Raw genomic sequence first — 19,648 nt, forward strand, 5'->3', positions numbered from 1 at the left:
AAAAAAAAAAAAAGTACCCTGGCGGGTAGTTCCCGGGCTGTTTTTGACACTTTCAGCCGTGGGACACCCCGCGGCTACCGGGCTATTTTTTTTTGGCCTGTCCGGGAATCAAGAAGAATTCAACTCTGACTTAAATTCTACACGGGCCACGCTGACATAAAATTCAGGACGTCAAGTTAGCGCTTTATTCTGCCTGTATATAGACGCTGGTAAGGCACAGGTGTGGGCTTATGAAGGGTCTAATATTTTTTGAACAGATTGTATCATCTATTAACATTCCTATCAGTGTTCAGAGGTACAGGCGCCCAGGCTATATACTGGTTAGTTTTTGCATAATTTGCATTAAATTTTGGTGTGATCAATACTGGGATGGTTTATTCTAAATATCTAGCCTTCAAAACATGTGTATAGTACAAATGTATGTGTATCGTATCAAAAGTATTGTTGATACCATGAGATTTATTGAGATATTGACGAAAAACAGATTTTCAGTAAATTTTCAAATTAAGCACAAAAATATCTATTTGATCTCCACTGAAATGGCCTATCCTCAATAGTTATTCCAAAAAACATGGGGAAAGACACCAAAGATATTATAATATCATATGTAGTTACTGAGATATTGACGGAAAACAGATTTTCAGTAATGGCCACCTTGATTTGCCTATTGTGCGGCTTTAATTTGCATATTCAGCACAAAAAAACTGGTTTGATCTTTACTGAAATGGCTTTATTCCATTCGTCATCCCTCAAAACATGGGGATAGACACCAAAATTATTCTGATATCATGAGTAGTTACTGAGATATTGACGAAAAACAGATTTTCAGTAATGGCCGCCCTAATTTGCATACTGCGCGGCCCAAATTTGCATATTTAGCAAAAAATAGTGGTTCTAACTTTACTGAAATGGCTTAATTTAATTCGTTATCCCTCAAAAGATGGGGATAGACACCAAAATTATTCTGATACCATGAGTAGTTACTGAGATATTGACGAAAACTGGAGTTTCAGTAATGGCCACCTTAATTTGCATATTGTGCGAATTGCCCAAGGATGACAGAGTGGCATCATTCAGATTCTGAAAGAGCACACCTCAGAGATATAGAAACAACAAAAAAACTTTGTATGGACCGCATTGCACGCTTATCGGTCTCTGCCACCAGACTACACTTAACTCAAGTGAAAATGAGTATTGTCCTTGAAGAGGTTCATCAGTCACGTAGAATTAAGAGTTAGTAGAAATTCTTCGATCAGTGACTGTATCTTTGTAAGGTAAATCACGTACCTCCAAATTTTCGTTGTCGACTGTACACCTTGATCACGGAATGACCTAGTCTCGCGAGAACACGAGACTAGGTCGAGACTTGTGTGGATCTTCTGACCTCCCCCGCCTCCTTGCGGAGTAGGGGTAGGTAGGACTTGGGCAGCTCCAAACCTTCATTGCGATTCATCCCGGCACGTTCCAACTGGATGAAGGTTGGGACCTACAAGTAAGACTTGTAAGTTGGGACCTACAAGTCTCGACCTAGTCTCGTGTTCTCGCGAGACTAGGTCATTCCGTGATCAAGGTGTACAGTCGACACCGAAAATTTGGAGGTACGTGATTTACCTTACAAAAATACAGCCACTGATCGAAGAATTTCTACTAACCGAGTATTGTCCTGTCCTGTATTTGGCGGCATAAAATACGTTGATACAATCTGTATTGCATACAGGTACCGTGACTCACAGATCACAGAAGAGGAGGAGCAGTACGTGTCAACTCTGCTAGAGGGCTCTACTGGCTTCTCAGACTACGATTACGACGCCGACTACTATGACGACGACGGTGACGGTGAATACCAGTACAGCTACGACTGGAATAACACCGGCATTCCCGACGACTTCAACCTAGCGGAGTTCACTCTAAGAGCAGGCTTCGACATTCACACATCTCTAAAACACTGTCTCTGGAGAGGCCAGACGTGCAATTCTGATGTGAGTTGTCTTTTTTTTTGGCGACGCCCTAGGGGCGTTGCCAATATGTATACCCTGAAATTATAATTCACCAATTTTACACTTCCCATAATGCCTAGTAGAGATCACGGATATGGATGGGATATGACGTAAGAAGGGGATATACGTAATGCGACCGTGCGAGTAGGAGAGTCTTCGGTAGAAGGTAGAACGATAGAAGGTACGTCATTTTCTCTAATTCCAACAAAAATGCAATTATGGCATGTGCTTTATACTAGATAAATAATTCAAAACAATATAGTTGACCAGTTTGTCGATAGAACTTGTTGGAAATATTACATCAAGGAAGGGGGAGGGGTGGTCTTACGTCATATCCGTGACTTTTACTAGGCATTATGGGAAGTGTGAAATTGGTGAATAAAATTGAGAAGGGCCATTTTGAGATATTGCAAAACGATATGATGGGACGTTTATCATTCTTTTATTTCAGAACTTCACGCATATTTTCACGTCTTTTGGAAACTGCTGGATGTTCAACGCTGAAGGGAGGATGAACCAAACCATCTCGGGCGTGGGGAACGGGCTACAGGTGGCCATAGATATCCAACAGGTGGGATAAGTACTCTAGTGGTACTAGTTGCGATAAATAACGAACAAGTGTGATAAATATCATTTGAAAGGTGTCGTTACTTTGTCTATGAATGAAAAGTCGTAACGACTAGTACCTAACCATGGAAGAAATGTGGCCACGTAATGAATACATCACTGGACTATGAAACGGGGAGACCCGGGTTCGATTCCGGGTCGTACCCAAACAAGTCCGAACATGCGCCCCGACGTTGTACCCTTGGGAAAGGTACTTTAGACGACTTTCCACACTTCACTCAGGTGAAAATGAGTACCTAGCTTTGGTTAGGGACGTCCCTCGGATAGGACGTCAAATGGAGGTCCCGTGTTTGGGAGAGCCACACCCCACGCACGTTAAAGAACCCACCGCACTTATCGAAAAGAGTAGGGGACCTTCCCGGTGTGAGTGGTTCAAACCTTACATTCTGGTCTCGGGGTTGACATCTTTGAAAAGGTGATAGTCACCTGTCATGTCAATCCTTCCACAAATGTGGTAAATCTTCATTAATAAATAAAAGATAAATAAAAAATAAAAATTGTCATGCTAAAAACCAAACAAAAAACCGACCTCGACTAACAGAAAAGCCCGTTGTTGTGCCTGCAGGATGAGTACACGGAGAACGCCCCGACAGGCAACCTGGACGCCGGGATCAGGTTCATAGTTCACTCCCCCAGCGAGCCGCCTAAAGTAGACACACAGGGCATCTCTGTCGGGCCGGGAATTCACGCATACGCAAGCATCAGCAAGATAGAGGTAGGACCAGCGGTATGAGCCAAGTGTCCTCCTTCCTTCCTTCCTTCCTTTCTTTCTTCCTTCCTTTCTTTCTTTCTTTCTTTCTTTCTTTCTTTCTTCGTCCCTAGTCTCCATTCTAGCGTCTATCGTTGCTATATTTATGTTTACCAAAGGAAAACATATTGTTTTTGCTACTTTTTTGCCACTTCTTCTTCTCCAAACAATGACCCCTGACCTGGTCAATGAACTGATTTGTTGACGTCTCTTACCATGGGAACTGGTGTTTGGTTAAATAATGTTGCAATTTTATAGTAGGAGGGATTTATACTCCTGTCTGACCATGTATGATTGCTTTGAGTACAGTATTAAAGAATTATCAGAGCAGACCATATGCGAAGGTAAACATTATGCATTTGCAAACAAATGTTACCTTTCTAGTTTCTGTCTTATCTTTCCTATTCTCGTTTTCTAAGTCTTGTTTATCTGCAAGTGCTAGGTCACGTGTCGTTTGGTCATTTAAACCTGAAGAAGGCTACAGTATAAACGCATTTTACATTTGGTATATGTTTTTCCCTGCCACTTCCCGCAGTTCAGAAATGAGATCCCGCCGTGGGGACAGTGCGACCCGGGGCGGGCCCTGCAGTACTACTCCGGCTACACCAAGACGGGCTGCCTGCTGGAGTGCCGGGCTGATCACGTGGCCGACGAGTGCGGCTGCAGGACGGTGAGCATGCCGGGAACGCTGGACTACTGCCAGCCGGCTGTCGTCACCGGGTGTGTGAAGACCACCATAGGTAATTCACCAATTTCACACTTCCCATAATGCCTAGTAACGGTCACGGATATGACGTAAGACCACCCCCCTTCCTCGATGTAATATTTCCAACAAGTTCTATCGACAAACTGGTCAACTATTGCTTTGAATTATTTCTCTAGTATAGAGCGCATGCCATAATTGCATTTTTGTTGGAATTAGAGAAAATGACGTACCTTCTATCGTTCTATTAAATATACGTAATGCGACCGTGCGAGTAGGAGAGTCTTCGGTAGAAGGTAGAACGATAGAAGGTACGTCATTTTCTCTAATTCCAACAAAAATGCAATTATGGCATGCGCTTTATACATGTTCTAGCGAAATAATTCAAAGCAATAGTTGACTAGTTTGTCGATAGAACTTGTTGGAAATATTACATCGAGCTCGAGGAAGGGGGAGGGGGTGGTCTTACGTCATATCCGTGATCTTTACTAGGCATTATGGGAAGTGTGAAATTGGTGAATGGTTGACAACAAGATTAACAAAATTAAACTGCTCTCCAACTCAAAAACGAAATTAACTCACCAGAAATGTTCGACTGAATCGCTCAGTCTTCATCAGCTTTATGACCCAAGTTCTGTGGACACGTGATTTTTAGCTGACTGAGCAATTCAGTCAAAAATTTCTGGTGAGTTAATTTCGTTCTTGAGTTGGAGAGCAGTTTAATTTTCTTCATGTATTTTACCCACTCAGATGAACTTTCATGCTACGATTAACATTTCGCACTAATAAACGCAGCCATATGCATGGCATTTCAAAATAACCAAGTGCATGTAAATTCAAGCAGAGACACTTGATTTTAATATGCATGTGAAGGTGTTTTTTTCACACTTTCAGAAAATCACACTTTCAGCTGAAAAAGACCTCTCGTTGGTGGGACACTCTCTAATTGCATTTTAGAAACTACTAGTATTATAAATGAGATGTATTTCCAAGCCTCCTATAGCAAATATCCCGTACTATAGTATTTGTATGGCCGTGTTCATGTGAAGTCACCCAAGGCTCTTTACATGTGGTTTACCCCGAAGCCGGTTTCAAGTGGCCCCATCTGAACGCTCCAAATCACATTGAAAGCGCCTCGATCCCAAACCACTTCTAGAGGTGGTTTCGAATCGGTTTTCCCGCATCGCGATTTGCGTCTGAACGCAATGTGATTTCAATGTAACTTCGCCTGGTCATGGATTACGGGGTGATATTTCTTTATTTATATGCAATACCAAATCTTACGTGGCAGCAACTTAAAGAGAAGTAATGGTCAAATAATGTGTCCGTTCTAGGACGAGCTTCACCGCCTCTGGCGAGACCACGTCGGCATTCGGCCGAGATACGCTGGGAGGGGGGCATCAGCAAGCAGGTCGTTGACCCCTGACATTGATAACACGCCACCTTGCGTGTTTTCATCAAACAACAATGAATGCAGTTTCGTAGACTAGAATCGTGATCGGACACGGTTTGCAATGAATGTATGACACGTGGACCAGATGTGCGGAATGTAAGTTACCCGCATTGCGGTTTGGCTGACTTCACATGAACAAGGCTTATGACGACGATTTAACAGGTGTGTGATTCTGCCTAACTCGAAATCCAGACGTTTCTACTGAAAGAGTCATCGTAACGGTTTTTTTTTTTTACAGCTGAGCTAAAAACCGGGAAGAGGTCCTGTAACTGCCCGACCCCCTGCAGCGCCACGGCCTACCCTGCCACCTTGTCGTACGGAGGATGGCCCAGCTCCAGCACCATGGACTACTTCACCGATCTACTCAACAAGACAGAGCAGGAAATCAAGTAGGTTCAGTAATTCACCAGTTTCCCATCCCCAGAATGCAATGCGAAAATAGGGTGCTAACCCTCATTTGCATAGGACAGGAAGGCATCGGAATGATCCTGGTGACGTTACACAGCTTGCTTTTCAGTGTGTTTTGAGGTGTGGGGGCATTTTATGCTCAACATTAATTAAATTACTATGGGTTGAATCTGAAAACAAATAGAGAATGATTTTTTTTTGAATATGTGGTTTGTAACGTTATAGTGGTAACGCTATACTGATGCTGTGACGTTACAAACCACATGTTTCATGTTGAAGAGAACACAAACTTCATTCTCTATTTGTTGTCAGATTCGACCCACAGTAATTTAATTTTAAAAAATGTTGAGCATAAAATGCCCCAACACCTCAAAACACAGTGAAAAGCAAGCTGTTTAACGTCAACAGGATCATTCCGATGCCTTCCAGTCCTATGCAACTGAGGTTTAGACCCCTGTTTTCGCAATGCATTCTGGGGATGGGAAACTCGTGAATCTCTGTCGCTTGTAGCCTCCTGTGCAGGCCTCCTGGCGGGTGGGAGTTTTGATACGGCGTTTTGTAGAATTTTTAGCGCGTTCTTTTGCCGGCCATCCTACAACCAGCCGCTCAGAGAAGATAATCCGGAGGCATGATGATGATGATGATGATGATGATGATGATGATGATTTGCTTACCAATGGCCTTTCGACCGATGACCTTTGCCCCACTAACCGTGACCTCTGCCCTGCAGAGACAACATCGTGCTGCTGGATGTTTATTACCAACAGCTGAACCTGCAGACGGTGCAGCAGAGAAGAGCCATCAGCACCAACGCACTACTCGGTTAGTTTCCTTTGTTTGTTTTGTTTGTTTGTTTATTTATTTAACCAGGATATACATGTCGCCTATTGGCGTTTTTCAAAGATTCCTGGGGGGATAACCCCAACAAAACTACATGACAATAAAATTATAACAAAAGATTAAAGATGAACTAACAAAGGTCAACTATAAAATAAATAAACTTATCGTGAACAAGACGAAATCGTAACTAACTCATCAACAATCAAATGAAAAAAAGGTAACATAGAAGTAATAATAATCGTGCAGATATCAAATTATAATGGTAGATAATCAAAAGGTATGTCAACTTAAAAGTAAATAACTAAAAGGGGAGTTTGCATATCGATGGAAAGAAATATAAATAATCAAATCAAAGAGACATGGAAAGTCCAATAATACAGAAGTAACGGAACAAGTTGACCTTGGTATATCAGTGTCCAGTAGTTATATATTCTTGATTGTAGATCTTTTTGAACAGTTCTTTACAACGTGCTAGCAATTATGCAGTTGATTTTCTTGCAATTTTTGGTCAAAATTAACAATTACATGTGAACAAAATATTCTCTTTAGATACATAGTACATGTATGTCACCAAGTAGGTACGTGTGATTGTTAATCTGTTCGAATTCAGTCACTATATGTTTATTTCACACATATTGTTTTTGCTCTGTTTCTTCTTCTCCAAACAAAAAAGGTGATCAATGGCCTAAACCACACGTCTGTCGCCATGGTAACTGGTGTTGTAGCAGACACCCTGTGGCGTTGGGTTACATTATGTAGCAAGGGGCTGGTCATATACATGTACATGTATGAATAATAAATGTCTATGAATAAGAATAAACAGAGAAGACGTTTGTTGAGCTAGACCATTCCTACGTTAATGTAAACATTACCTACTAGCTTTACAAATGTTACCTTTTTACCTCCATGAAAAATGGAGGTATTGTTTTTGGCGTGTGTGTGTGTGTGTTTTCGCACATTTGTAGTCAGCATAACTTCAGAACGCCTTTATGGATTGTGATGATATTTGGTATGCTGGTAGGTCTTAAGAAGCCAGAGGTCAAGGTCAAATATGGGCCTCCTGGTGGCTGACCTAGGTACTGCAGCAGAACTTTTGTATTTTGAGGGAAAACAGATGTGCCGGTTTAATGCAAAACACGTGTGGTCAGGCAGCGCGCCTACCCGGTTTGATTGATGAGGTTTCCCCTCTGGAATAGCCCACATGTACTGAGTTGACTGCCTGACCTATTTCAGGGCAAAAACCTGTGTTATTTTGTTCTGTACTGTAGTGTAGTGTACTGTGTAAACACATTTACAAAAACTCAATGACATATATTTCATGGAGGTTTGAGATCTCCGAATCCTTGTTAGTTCTTATATCATTTGTTCCCTCCATCCCAGGTGACCTAGGAGGACAGCTGGGCCTGTTCCTTGGCGCCAGTGTCATCACCATTATCGAGTTCCTTGAGTTTCTGGTGAAGAAGGGAACTTCTTGCTGCTTCCGCCACAATAACCGAGTCAAGACTTGAAGATGAGCACAGATTAAGTTGACAACCATGAAGACATAGGGTTGCAATGGACTTTTATTATCATAGTGCCTATTGCTGTCCACCTTTCTTTCCGCTTGTTCAATTGATTGCAATACGTTACATCCTATAGATAAATTCAACTACATTCTCAGGGGAGATAACCAATACAGTGTTCAAATAGGAAAATACATTAAAGAATGTTTCGATCTTAGAGAACACATGTTAGAGAATAGTTAACCTTTATTGTTACATCATACATATACTCTGTACGTAAGATGACGTTATCCACACATGTATTTAGTTTTGTTAGATCTGTAGTTAAGTTGTAGAAGACCTTACAAAAGTCTCTGTACTTTTTTGCTGTGTCAATAAAGAATCTCTATATAATGTATATATGTATGTATCAGTACTCTAGGCACTTGAACAGCGTATTCTAACTGATGAGTTCTCACTAGTTAATGTTACATTTTGTTGTTGAAATTTGGTATTTAGTCTTTATTACTTAATAAAAAACTGGGAATGAACTGGCTGTTGTGTCCCTTTGTTTTGGGCGGCTAACTTAGGCTAAGTCATCTTGCTTATGACCTCAGTTTATCTTGAATGGCAATACGCGAGAAACCTAATAGAGATACTTTATTGACACAACAAAAAAGTACTTTTGCATGGTCTTCTACAACTTAACTAAAGATCTAACAAAGCTAAATACATATATAATATATAGTATACAGCTTAAAGATATCAGTAACATATGATACAAACTAAAAGCTTATGAAATTTTAGTTCGAGAAATTTTTTTTTTCAAATACATGTTTATGTAAATACATGTCGAATCATGTCTATATTCGAATTGTATATTCGAATTGTATATTCGAATCATGTCTATATTTTAAATTTTACTTCGAGAAATGAAACTAATTTAATTAAATACTAGTAGTATTCTTTTGTCACCAGCAAGGGCCTGACTTTTCACGATATATTCTACGTAGTGGAAACTAAAAACCATGAGCTTTCAGCCACTGGGCGCGCGCGACCACATCGTTGGCGTAGTCGTCTCCAGTTGTGTCTACGTCCATCCCGGCGTAACTCTGTACGTTACCACAGCCGGCGTTGTACCCGGAAATTCCGCCTGAAAATATAATGTAATTGAAATTATTGGCATTAACTCAGAGACAGACTTACAGCAGTGCAGCTAAAGGAAGTTTCTATCGCTGCAGCTGCATAATGAATAATTTGCTGCACCTTGACAGTGATCAAATCTTAGACACATTTAGTATTTAGACAGATTTCTGTCTTTTTTTCGGCAAAAGTACAATGTCATGTACTTTTTTTATTAATTCATGTAATCACCAGACGTGGTGACGACACGCTCAAGTTTTTTCAACTTATATTAATGCCGCCACCAACACAGGGGACAAATACATGACAGGACAATACTCGTTTACACCTGAGCTAAGTGAGGAAAGTCGTGTAAAGTGCCTTTCCAAAGGGCACAAGATCGGTGGCATGTCAGGACTCGAACCCGGGACGCCACACGACCCCACACTTGTATTCTGGTTAATACGCATTTACAGTAAAAGAAATGTTGCATGATCGACTTTCATGGATTATTATATTGGTTATGCATGATAACTTTTTAACGGAAATGAGAAGTAAAAACGAACCCTTGAGGGCCATTTCGGCGGTCCAGCTAGGATGTCTCTGCTGTACACAGTTGATGGTGTCGATGAGGATCTGAGTTCCCTGTTTGATGTGCTCGGTACTGTACGGACCGCCTACAGGAGTGTGGTAACGGTAGTCCACCTGATACGGTAAAACAGAATTTAGTAAAAAAAAGTTCATGTTAATAACATCGAAGCCCCAACCATGCGGACGAGGGACGATACCGACTTCCAAAACCCTAAGATCAAGTGTTTTAAGCTATTGTGACATCAGTTATCATGAAGGCCAAAAGGATCGTTGTGACTATTTTTTTTATTTCAACATGTAATCACCAGACGTGGTGACGACACACTCAAGTTTTTTCAACTTATATTAATGCCGCCACCAACACAGAGGACAAATACATGACAGGACAATACTCATTTTCACCTGAGCTAAGTGAGGAAAGTCGTGTAAAGTGCCTTTCCCAAGGGCACAAGATCTGTGGCATGTCAGGACTCGAACCCGGGACTCTTAGTTCCGAGTCGCGCACTCTCGTGACTATTTATTGTGTTCGAATGCAGTTTCGTAATAGGATAAGTACCGTGGCCGACAAGAACAAAATTTTACACCGCAACTTTTGGTGTTTTACACCGCAACTTTTGGTGTTTTACACTGCAACTTTGGGTGTTTTACACTGCAACTTTGGGTGTTTTACACTTCAACTTTGGGTGTTTTACACTGCAACTTTTGCTGTGTTTTACACTGCAACTTTTGCTGTGTTTTACACTGCAACTTTTGCTGTGTGGAAAACTTACACCCCTCCCCTTTTATAATGGACGGTCCCCCTGTCAGGTCAAAGGTGACAACGATGGCATGCAAACTACGTCGACTGAGTTATCCTTTTCGTGCATAAGTTTTTTTAGAGGAAAAGCTTGGCTACGTTGTGACGTTAGTTTTTTTAAAGGTTTTTCTAGCTTTGGCCTAACGTTATAGATCGGGATAAATTTAAAAATGTTTCGACCAGGTCCAGTGATTACAAATTATGTTGCTTTTTGCTGCCATGCGTCACAACAAATTTATCAAAGAAGTCGTACTACTTATTAAGTTAAAGTTATTTTACTTTGGACCAACCAATGACTTTATCCTTTAGTAAGTCAGCACTTTGCACTGGTTACAAGGATAAGCAGTAGATTGAAGAATATGGATAATATACCTGCACACTCTGATTTAAACTTTAATTTTTACGAGGACGTAGTTTGCATGCCATCGTTGTCACCTTTGACCTGACAGGGGGACCGTCCATTATAAAATAGGAGGGGTGTAAGTTTTCCACACAGCAAAAGTTGCAGTATAAAACACAGCAAAAGTTGCAGTGTAAAACACCAAAAGTTGCAGTGTAAATCACCAAAAGTTGCAGTGTAAAACACAGCAAAAGTTGCAGTGTAAAACACAGCAAAAGTTGCAGTGTAAAACACAGAAAAAGTTGCAGTGTAAAACACCCAAAGTTGCAGTGTAAAACACCAAAAGTTGCGGTGTAAAACACCAAAAGTTGCGGTGTAAAATTTTGTACTTGTCGGCCACGGTAGATAAGACATTAAAATTATCATAGATAAAAAAAATACCTGCATGAGCCCGAATCCGTTCCCATGATCCCCTGTTCCGTCGGCAGCCAGTGCTGCGCCTGCGCGTGTCTCACGGCTGATGATGGCGGCGATGATAGCGGGGTCCATGTTCTTGGCGTTGGCAGCTTCAAATATTTGCTGCCTGTAGTAGTTCAGCCGGGAATGGTCCGTACTGGCCATTTGGTGGGAAGCAGCAACGCCTATAGATGACAACAACAAAACAAACAAACTTAGACGCTGTGCATCTACTGGTTTGTCTGCATTTTTCTAAGGTTTTTGGATCTTCTTCTTCTCTCCTCTGACTACTAGTATGTAGCTATAGAGTTTAAAAGGCAAGAGGATTTTTATGTTTACCGAAGGGAAACATATTGTTTTTATTCAGTTTCTTCTTCTTCTCTAAGTAGTGACCTCTGACTTGGTCAATGACATGAACCGGACCGTCTCTCACCATGGTAACTAGTGTTGGGTTACATCATGTTGCAATTTTATAGAAGGAAGGATTTAGACTCCTGTCACCATATATGTGAATGTGTTTGAGTAAGAATTAACAGAGCAGACCATATGCGAAGGTAAACACTATGCATTTGCTTTACAAATGTTATCGATACTTTCCTAGTACCTATATCTAAATCAATAATCAAAATGCATCAATATTCGACAGAAGTTCAATCCTTTTTGTATTATCTGTCATGTAAGATCTAGAATAACACGTTGTTGCCCTTAGGCCACAGCAAGTAATTTTTATGGATAACATCAACTCGCGCATTAATTTTCGCCTGATTTAAAAAAAAACAAGAAATTTGGTTGCCTTCTGACAGTGGTCAACATGCCGAAAATGGGCAAAGATGTCTGTTGCCGTGTGGATGGCAGATAACTATGAAGAGAGGAGACAAGAATAGACTCTGATTTAATGTTTTTGAAAATGTAGGAACCTTGTTTTTTTCGCCCGCTCGCATTAGATTTGGAGTCTGCGGATGATGTCACCCATAAAATTTACTTGCTGTGGCCTTACCTGAGTAGCCGAGGCCGTCTTGGCTGGAGGTCTCCGCACTGGCTCCTGTTGTGTCTACTATCATGATGTTTCCATAGTCTCCTACAAAGATTTACCACAAATGGTGGATTTAGCATCAGGAAAAAAATCTATTCTGGTGGCTAACACAAGAAAACTATAAAATGTGTTTACACAAATGTCATGCTTCATGTAGTACAAGGTTATAGTGGAATCTCCTAATGTAATATCAGTCCCATGCGTTGATTACCATATTTTCAGTGACATGGCATTCTGTCACAATTTGCTGTTTCGTCAATGACATTTAGAATTGAGAGGGACAAAAATATTTCTTTTTTTTTAAAAAGGTGTTATAATTACCATTTGTATCTCCATGGTGATGATGGGTAGTATGAGCCGTCGTACTCACTGTTGCTGCAAAAACAATCATTCCCCGCATTCTCATTGTGATCGTACATTCCTCGTACGACCGTCATACGATACATTCTAACTTGAAATGGTCGCACATATTTTGAAATTGAGCTGTCTTGTTACCGTAATTAGTATAGTCTTACATGTAGATCATTTTCGGTGCTTAGTTCTGTCACACACAGTAGGCTTAAAAATGTGGTACGTCATCAAAATCTTACGACGACCTAAGCCGAATATAATCGCGCCCAAAGTTGTATATACATAATATACACTATTGTAAAATTTATTGTTGATGTCGTAGTGCCACGTAACCTTGTCACAACAATGTGAAATGTAACAGTCCATTATAACATATATACATGTATTAAAGTTAGATTAGTACACTAGTAGAAATAGTTTATAGTAGAAATTTTAATAACTATAAACTATTTCTACTAGTGTACTAATCTAACTTAAAAGTGTTATTTGCCATACATTGTATCCAGTGCAATTGTTGCGCAAAAAACTTGACTATTGACTACTATGATATCGTCAAATGTACCACGAATCTTCAGATCTTGCTGTATCATAATTTTGTTACATTGAATTTTGTTATTGCTTTGTTATTTATAAAGCATACTTACTTCTTGTGGTAGTACTGGGAGCAGAAAGTGAACATCCGCCCAGGTGACAGTTATAGCAACACTTGATGTCGTTTCCGTAGTCCGGACATTTGCCGGTTATATAATAGCCGTGAGGACAGCTGTCCACGTGCGCGCACTGACCGTACTGACCGTTGGAGCCCTGGCTGTCCTTACAGTCTGGGTCAACTGCGAGTGGACACGCGGTTATTTGAAGTGATCTTTAGAGTTGTAACGGATGTTATAATATTTTAGAGCGTACCCTAGTTTGTAACGTAACTTTGCTTGATTTGTTAAAAAGCTTTAACCATGAATGCAAATACTAAGAAAATATGTGCAAAAGTAGCTTGTTTCGTAGAAATGCTCTCAAATGTCTGGTTTATAACACATTTCTGCAAAACATACTATTTTGTTGTTGTTTATCTATATTGACTGCATGTTGTTTTGTTGTTGTTGTTTATAAATGGTACTTACTACTTGTAGTAGTACTGGGGGTGGTCGTCGTTGTAGTTGTCGTCGGAGCTGTGCAAGAAAATAATAGCATATGAAAATATACTTTAGTAATAACCAATTGGATTGCCATCTATCTTATTAATTCAGATTTAAAAAAACAACAATAAATGATCATTTGGTATATATCATGTTGTTACATGCATATTTTTTACACACAAACACAAAATTGAACAGCTAACAAAATGAATCCACCCAAATGGAAACGAAACGATCACAGGAGGCCATCCCTACCTGCTGAAGTTGTTGTGGGTGCAGAAAGTGAACAGCCGCCCAGGTGACAGTTATAGCAACACTTGATGTCGTTTCCGTAGTCCGGACATTTGCCGGTTATATAGTAGCCGTGAGGACAGCTGTCCACGTGCGCACACTGACCGTACTGACCGTTAGAGCCCTGGCTGTCCTTGCAGTCTGGGTCAACTGCGAGTGGACACGCGGTTAAGTGAAGTGATCTTTACAGTTGTAACGGATGTTACTGAATCATATTTGGAGAGCGTACCCTAGTTTGTGACGTAACTCTGCAAATTAGTTTGTTAGAGCTAACCATGAATGCAAATATTAAAAAAATATGTGCAAATGTAGCTTGTTTGGTAATAAATGCTCTCAAATGTCTGCTTTATAACACATTTCTGCAAGAAATACACACATACTATTTTGTTATCATAAAAGTTCATCTGTGTTGGTAGTTACATGTTTAAAGTTTAAACTTTTGATCCAACACAAAGAAATCTCTCACCTAGAGCTTTCGACCAGTCACTCTGGTCTTCCTCGGTAGACTGACCCAGTGAAGCTACATTGAACCGCGACGGGGGCCGACATCGTCAACCAGATACCTTTGACCCAGTGTTGCACACTTCAAAGAAGCCATGTGACAAGCTTCACTGGGTCAGTCTACTGGAAGACCAGAGTGACTGGTCGAAAGCTCTAGGTGATAGATTTCTTTGTGTTGGATCAAAAGTTTTAACTTTAAACATACTATTTTGTTGTTTATTATATTGACTGCATGCATGTTGTTGTTTGTTGTTTATAAACGGTACTTACTACTTGTAGTAGTACTGGGGGTGGTGGTCGTAGTGGTTGTCGTTGGAGCTGTGCAAGAAATTAATACCATATGAAAATACTTTAGATAATAATCAATTGGATTGCCATCTATCATATTAATTCAGATTTAAAAAAAACAACAATAAATGATCATTTGGTATATATCATGTTGTTACACGCATATTTTTACACACAAACACAAAATTGAACAGCTATCAAAATGAATCCATCCAGAATGAAACGAAACGATCACAGGAGGCCGTCCCTACCTGCTGAAGTTGTTGTGGGAGCAGAAAGTGAACACCCGCCCAGGTGACAGTTATAGCAACACTTGATGTCGTTTCCGTAGTCCGGACACTTGCCGGTTATATAGTAGCCGTGAGGACAGCTGTCCACGTGCGCGCACTGACCGTACTGACCGTTAGAGCCCTGGCTGTCCTTACATTCTGGGTCAACTGCGAGTGGACACGTGGTTAAGTAAAGTGATCTTCACAGTTGTTATGGATGTTATCATATTTGGAGAGTGTATCCTAGTTTCTCACGTAACTTTGCTTGCACATTGATTACCTCCATGAAAAATGGAGGTATTGTTTTTGGTGTGTCTGTCTGTATGTCTGTCTGTCTGTGTGTGTGTCTGTCTGTCTGTGTGTGTTTCCGCAACTTTGTGGTCAGCATAACTTCAGAACGCCTTTATGGATTATGATGATATTTGGTATGTTGGTAAGTCTTAGGAAGACAAATGTCAAGGTCAAATATGGGCCTCCTGGTGGATGACCTTGGTACTGCAGCAGAACTTCCGGTTTTTGTATCTTTTGTCCTGAACATGCTATGGTCTTGATGTTTTGGTGACAGATTGCTTTTCCTGTCAGGAATGAGTGGTTTGAGTTTGGTCCCCCCAGCAGCTTGTTCTGGAACTGCAGGGCACTTTCTGGCGAAATGTTTAAAAGCCAATAAGTCCAGATAGGAACAACATATTTTCATAATTCTTGGTGTGTAGGTAGCTGAGAGAGAGATATACATGATTAAATGCAAATTATGCAAATTAGGGCTTTATTTGCATAATTAATGTGGAAATTCTATGATTACAGTGTTTTACATTATACTACTTTCATACATGTAATGTATGTAACCTATGGCAGGCAGAACATCAACAGATACTAATTATGCAAATGATAACCTAATTTGCATAATTTATGCAAAAATTATGATTTCTTAATGGTGAATAATGGGAATGTCATACTTGGGACATCTGTAAGTTAATCAAAAGTTAACATACATCACGATGCATATATTATGTTAATGCGGAGGTAATTTGCATAATTAAAGAGGAAATTTACATTTACATATCAAGCCCATATTTCATGGAGGTATGAGATCTCGGAATTCTTGTTTGTTAGAGAACTCTAACCATGAACGCAAATCTTTAAAAAAATATGTGCAAACGTAGCTTGTTACGAATAAATACTTTGCAAAAGTGCACACAAACTATTTTGTTGTTGCTTATTATAATATTTTGTTGTTGCTTATTACAATGACTGTATGTTGCAATTTGTGTTGTTGTTATTTGTTAATTATCTGCACTCACTCTCAACGCTTATCATAGAGAGACAAGAAGGCGAAGTGGGCTTGGTAAGTTTAATGTTTGAAAACATGAGAATCCACCAAGACCAAGCCCGGAGGGAAGAAGAGAGGCGAGGAGGGGGAGAGTGCAGTAACCGTAGTTAGAGGGGCGTAACGAAACAATATCGATAAAAGTTCGTAAGCTAACAGTGCCGGCTGGGCGGACGAAAAGCTAAGTTGTAGTGGACAAACAGTAGGACTAAAGAGCTAGGTTGTATGGGACAAACAATAGTCATAAACAACGGTGCTACGGGAGACTAAATAGTAGGTTGTACTGGATAAAACAAAACAACAGCGATAAAAACATTCATAAATAACAGTACTGGGTGAAATGACTAAAATGCTAGGTTGCACTGAATAAGACTACAGTCATAAAACATTCGTAAGTAAAAGCACTGTAACGCGTTAGTAGTATTGACGGGATTGTCTAAACATAAAGCAGGAGAACTAGTGGCCAGCAAGCCATGATCTAAGGCGACGTCCTGCGCCGAGTACAGTGGAACTAATCAAGTAGGAGATCTTCCTGTACAATGCTAGCAAAGCTCTGAAGGTACTAGTAACATACTACTGGGACAGCACGAGACCGATGTAAAGGTCCGGCTACGTAATTAATTTTTTGACTGGACAAGCAACAGCGAGAAATAATGCAGAAATAACAGTGCTGTGTGAGACTGACTAGGGTTTACAGGGCCGAAAAAGGCGATAAAATATGCATAAGTAAAGCGCGATGTGAGATCGACTGCAATACTAGGGTGTACTGGACAAGACGGCAGTGAGAAAACCTGCAGAAGTAACAGTACTGGAACACATGGGTGCGTTGAACGGGAGGTATCGGAACGTAAATAACAAGAGAACAAAGACTAGAAAGAAGGTCCTATGGAGTGTTCCAGGCGTGAAGCGGTGGCCCTGGGATGACGGTTGAGCCGACAAGCCGGGGTTTACGGTTGAGACGAGGTCACGGAGGCTAGCAGGTGAGCTGAGATGGCCGAGGTTGACGGTCGAGTCGAGAGGACCGAGGTCGGAAGCTGAGCCGAGACGACACAACGTTGGCTTTTGTTCCTAGGGGACACGAAGCCCGCTGCTGGAGTTTGGCGGGTGAGCCGAGATGACACGAGTCTGGCGTTCAAGCCTAGACGATACTAACCCGGGAGGGGATCCGAGACGACACAAGGTCTAGTTGAGCCGAGATGACATACAAGAGGTTCCGAGATGACACGGGTTTGGCGGTTGAGCCGAGATGACGCGAGTTTGGCAGTTGAGCCGAGATGAAACAAGTTTGGCGTTCGAGCCGAGACGATACTGAGACGGCAGTTGAGCTGAGACGACACAAGGTTGGCGGGAGAGCCGGGATCCGCGAGTTTGGCGGTCGAGCCGAAAATGCCCGAGATGACACGAGTTTGACGGTTGAGCCTAGATGACACGAGGTAGGCGGTTGAGCCGAGATGACACGAGGTAGGCGGTTGAGCCGAGATGACACGAGTTTTGGCTGTTGAGCCGAGATGACACAAGTTTTGGCTGTTGAGCCGAGATGACACGAGTTTTGGCTGTTGAGCCGAGATGACACGAGTTTTGGCTGTTGAGCCGAGATGACACGAGTTTTGGCTGTTGAGCCGAGATGACACGAGTTTTGGCTGTTGAGCCGAGATGACACGAGTTTTGGCGGTTGAGCTGAGATGACACGAGTTTTTGGCGGTTGAGCCGATAGGACACGAGTTTGGCGGTTGAGCCGAGAGTACACGAGGTTGGCGGTTGAGCCTAGATGACACGAGTTTTGGCGGTTGAGCCGATATGACACGTGTTTGGCGGTTGAGCCGAGAGTACACGAGTTTGACGGTTGAGCCTAGATGACACGAGGTAGGCGGTTGAGCCGAGATGGGTTGGTGGAAAAAGAGGTCCAGTCTGGACTGGTCTAGGGGGCCGGAAAAACCTATCCAGTCTGAAAAAAGGGTCTGCATGGGGTCTAGGCATGGTTTTGATAGAAAGTCCAAATAGCTGCTATTCAAGACACTTAACTATGTTGAGACAATGAATACGACATGAAAGTGTGAAGGGGAATATGATAGAGTAATAACCACACAGGCTAAGGACATTATATAGATATACATGTACAATGTACATGTACAATGTACATGTATGTTCATTCTTGTTTATACGCTAAGGCGAATTGCAGGGATGGCAAAGTTTGCCAGACAAATGATTGACTACTTGTATATAATGTGCTCAGAATTTTTTAAAACTTCTCAAAGAAATATTGGATTTATCCCATGTTGAATATAACCTCCTGGGTTTACCCATGGCATCTCATTTATGCAAACATTTTGAGTACTAAAATTCATCCCAGAAGTGAACGTTTAGGTTTCTTTCCTTCTGAATTCTTATGAAATTTTTAGTAGTGGCTCTCAGCTGAATACAGTCTGATACCAGGACCAACACAATGTACAAGCAGTTGTAGAACATTTGGAAGCTATCTGAAGAGCCAGGGTTTCCAGACAGTCCTCCACTTAGAACATAACCTCCAAGTCCAGGCAGATCTACAGTAGGGTTGGATATTGTTTTACCGACTGGAAACAATCAGCTTGAGGATTAGGGGATGAATGTTGCCATCCAACTGAATTTAGCATCAAGTGTTACAGGAACCCCCATGCGGACCCTTTTTTCAGACTGGACCTCTTTTTCCGACCCCTAGACCAGTCCAGACTGGACCTCTTTTTCCACCAACCCGTATTTGAATCCCTCTCCAATTCTCTCAAAAAAGCTGCTTTTATTCAAATAGCCAGCATTGTAAGGGTCATTTTGTATGACATGTGAGCTATCAAGTTCAACTGTTTGCCTGATTCTGTTTCTGCACTCATTATAAGTTGTTGCATAACAGTGAGGACTGTATAACTTG

At 41.2% G+C, this 19,648-nt stretch overlaps 2 protein-coding genes and 1 long non-coding RNA gene across 3 annotated transcripts in view; 1 reads left to right on the forward strand and 2 right to left on the reverse strand.

The window, feature by feature from the left end:
- The window catches only part of LOC109487648 (acid-sensing ion channel 5-like), a 12,616-nt gene extending 4,332 nt beyond the window's left edge, over positions 1–8,284 (forward strand). Inside the window, exons 3-9 of the mRNA XM_019791653.1 lie at positions 1,718–1,979; positions 2,449–2,568; positions 3,190–3,339; positions 3,908–4,112; positions 5,767–5,917; positions 6,667–6,758; positions 8,157–8,284. Of these exons, the coding sequence (XP_019647212.1) occupies positions 1,718–1,979; positions 2,449–2,568; positions 3,190–3,339; positions 3,908–4,112; positions 5,767–5,917; positions 6,667–6,758; positions 8,157–8,284 (1,108 nt within the window). The remainder of the gene's footprint in view (positions 1–1,717; positions 1,980–2,448; positions 2,569–3,189; positions 3,340–3,907; positions 4,113–5,766; positions 5,918–6,666; positions 6,759–8,156) is intronic.
- A 986-nt stretch (positions 8,285–9,270) lies between these two features.
- On the reverse strand, positions 9,271–12,964 carry LOC109487744 (lysozyme g-like). The gene is made up of 5 exons (XM_019791807.1): positions 12,917–12,964; positions 12,560–12,640; positions 11,548–11,747; positions 9,946–10,084; positions 9,271–9,410 (listed from the first exon to the last, which is right to left on the reverse strand). The coding sequence occupies exons 2-5, from the start codon at positions 12,621–12,623 to the stop codon at positions 9,277–9,279; spliced, it is 537 nt and encodes a 178-aa protein (XP_019647366.1). The 5' UTR covers positions 12,624–12,640; positions 12,917–12,964; the 3' UTR covers positions 9,271–9,276.
- Positions 12,965–14,337: 1,373 nt separating this feature from the next.
- The window catches only part of LOC109487773, a 6,061-nt gene continuing 750 nt past the window's right edge, over positions 14,338–19,648 (reverse strand). Inside the window, exons 2-4 of the long non-coding RNA XR_002141274.1 lie at positions 15,408–15,593; positions 15,139–15,186; positions 14,338–14,517 (exon numbers count right to left, since the gene is read on the reverse strand). This is a non-coding gene — a long non-coding RNA (uncharacterized LOC109487773). The remainder of the gene's footprint in view (positions 14,518–15,138; positions 15,187–15,407; positions 15,594–19,648) is intronic.

This window comes from Branchiostoma belcheri, unplaced genomic scaffold (genome assembly GCF_001625305.1).
Source record: "Branchiostoma belcheri isolate BF01 breed outbred unplaced genomic scaffold, Haploidv18h27 scaffold9, whole genome shotgun sequence".
Classification (NCBI taxonomy): Eukaryota; Metazoa; Chordata; class Leptocardii; order Amphioxiformes; family Branchiostomatidae; genus Branchiostoma; species Branchiostoma belcheri.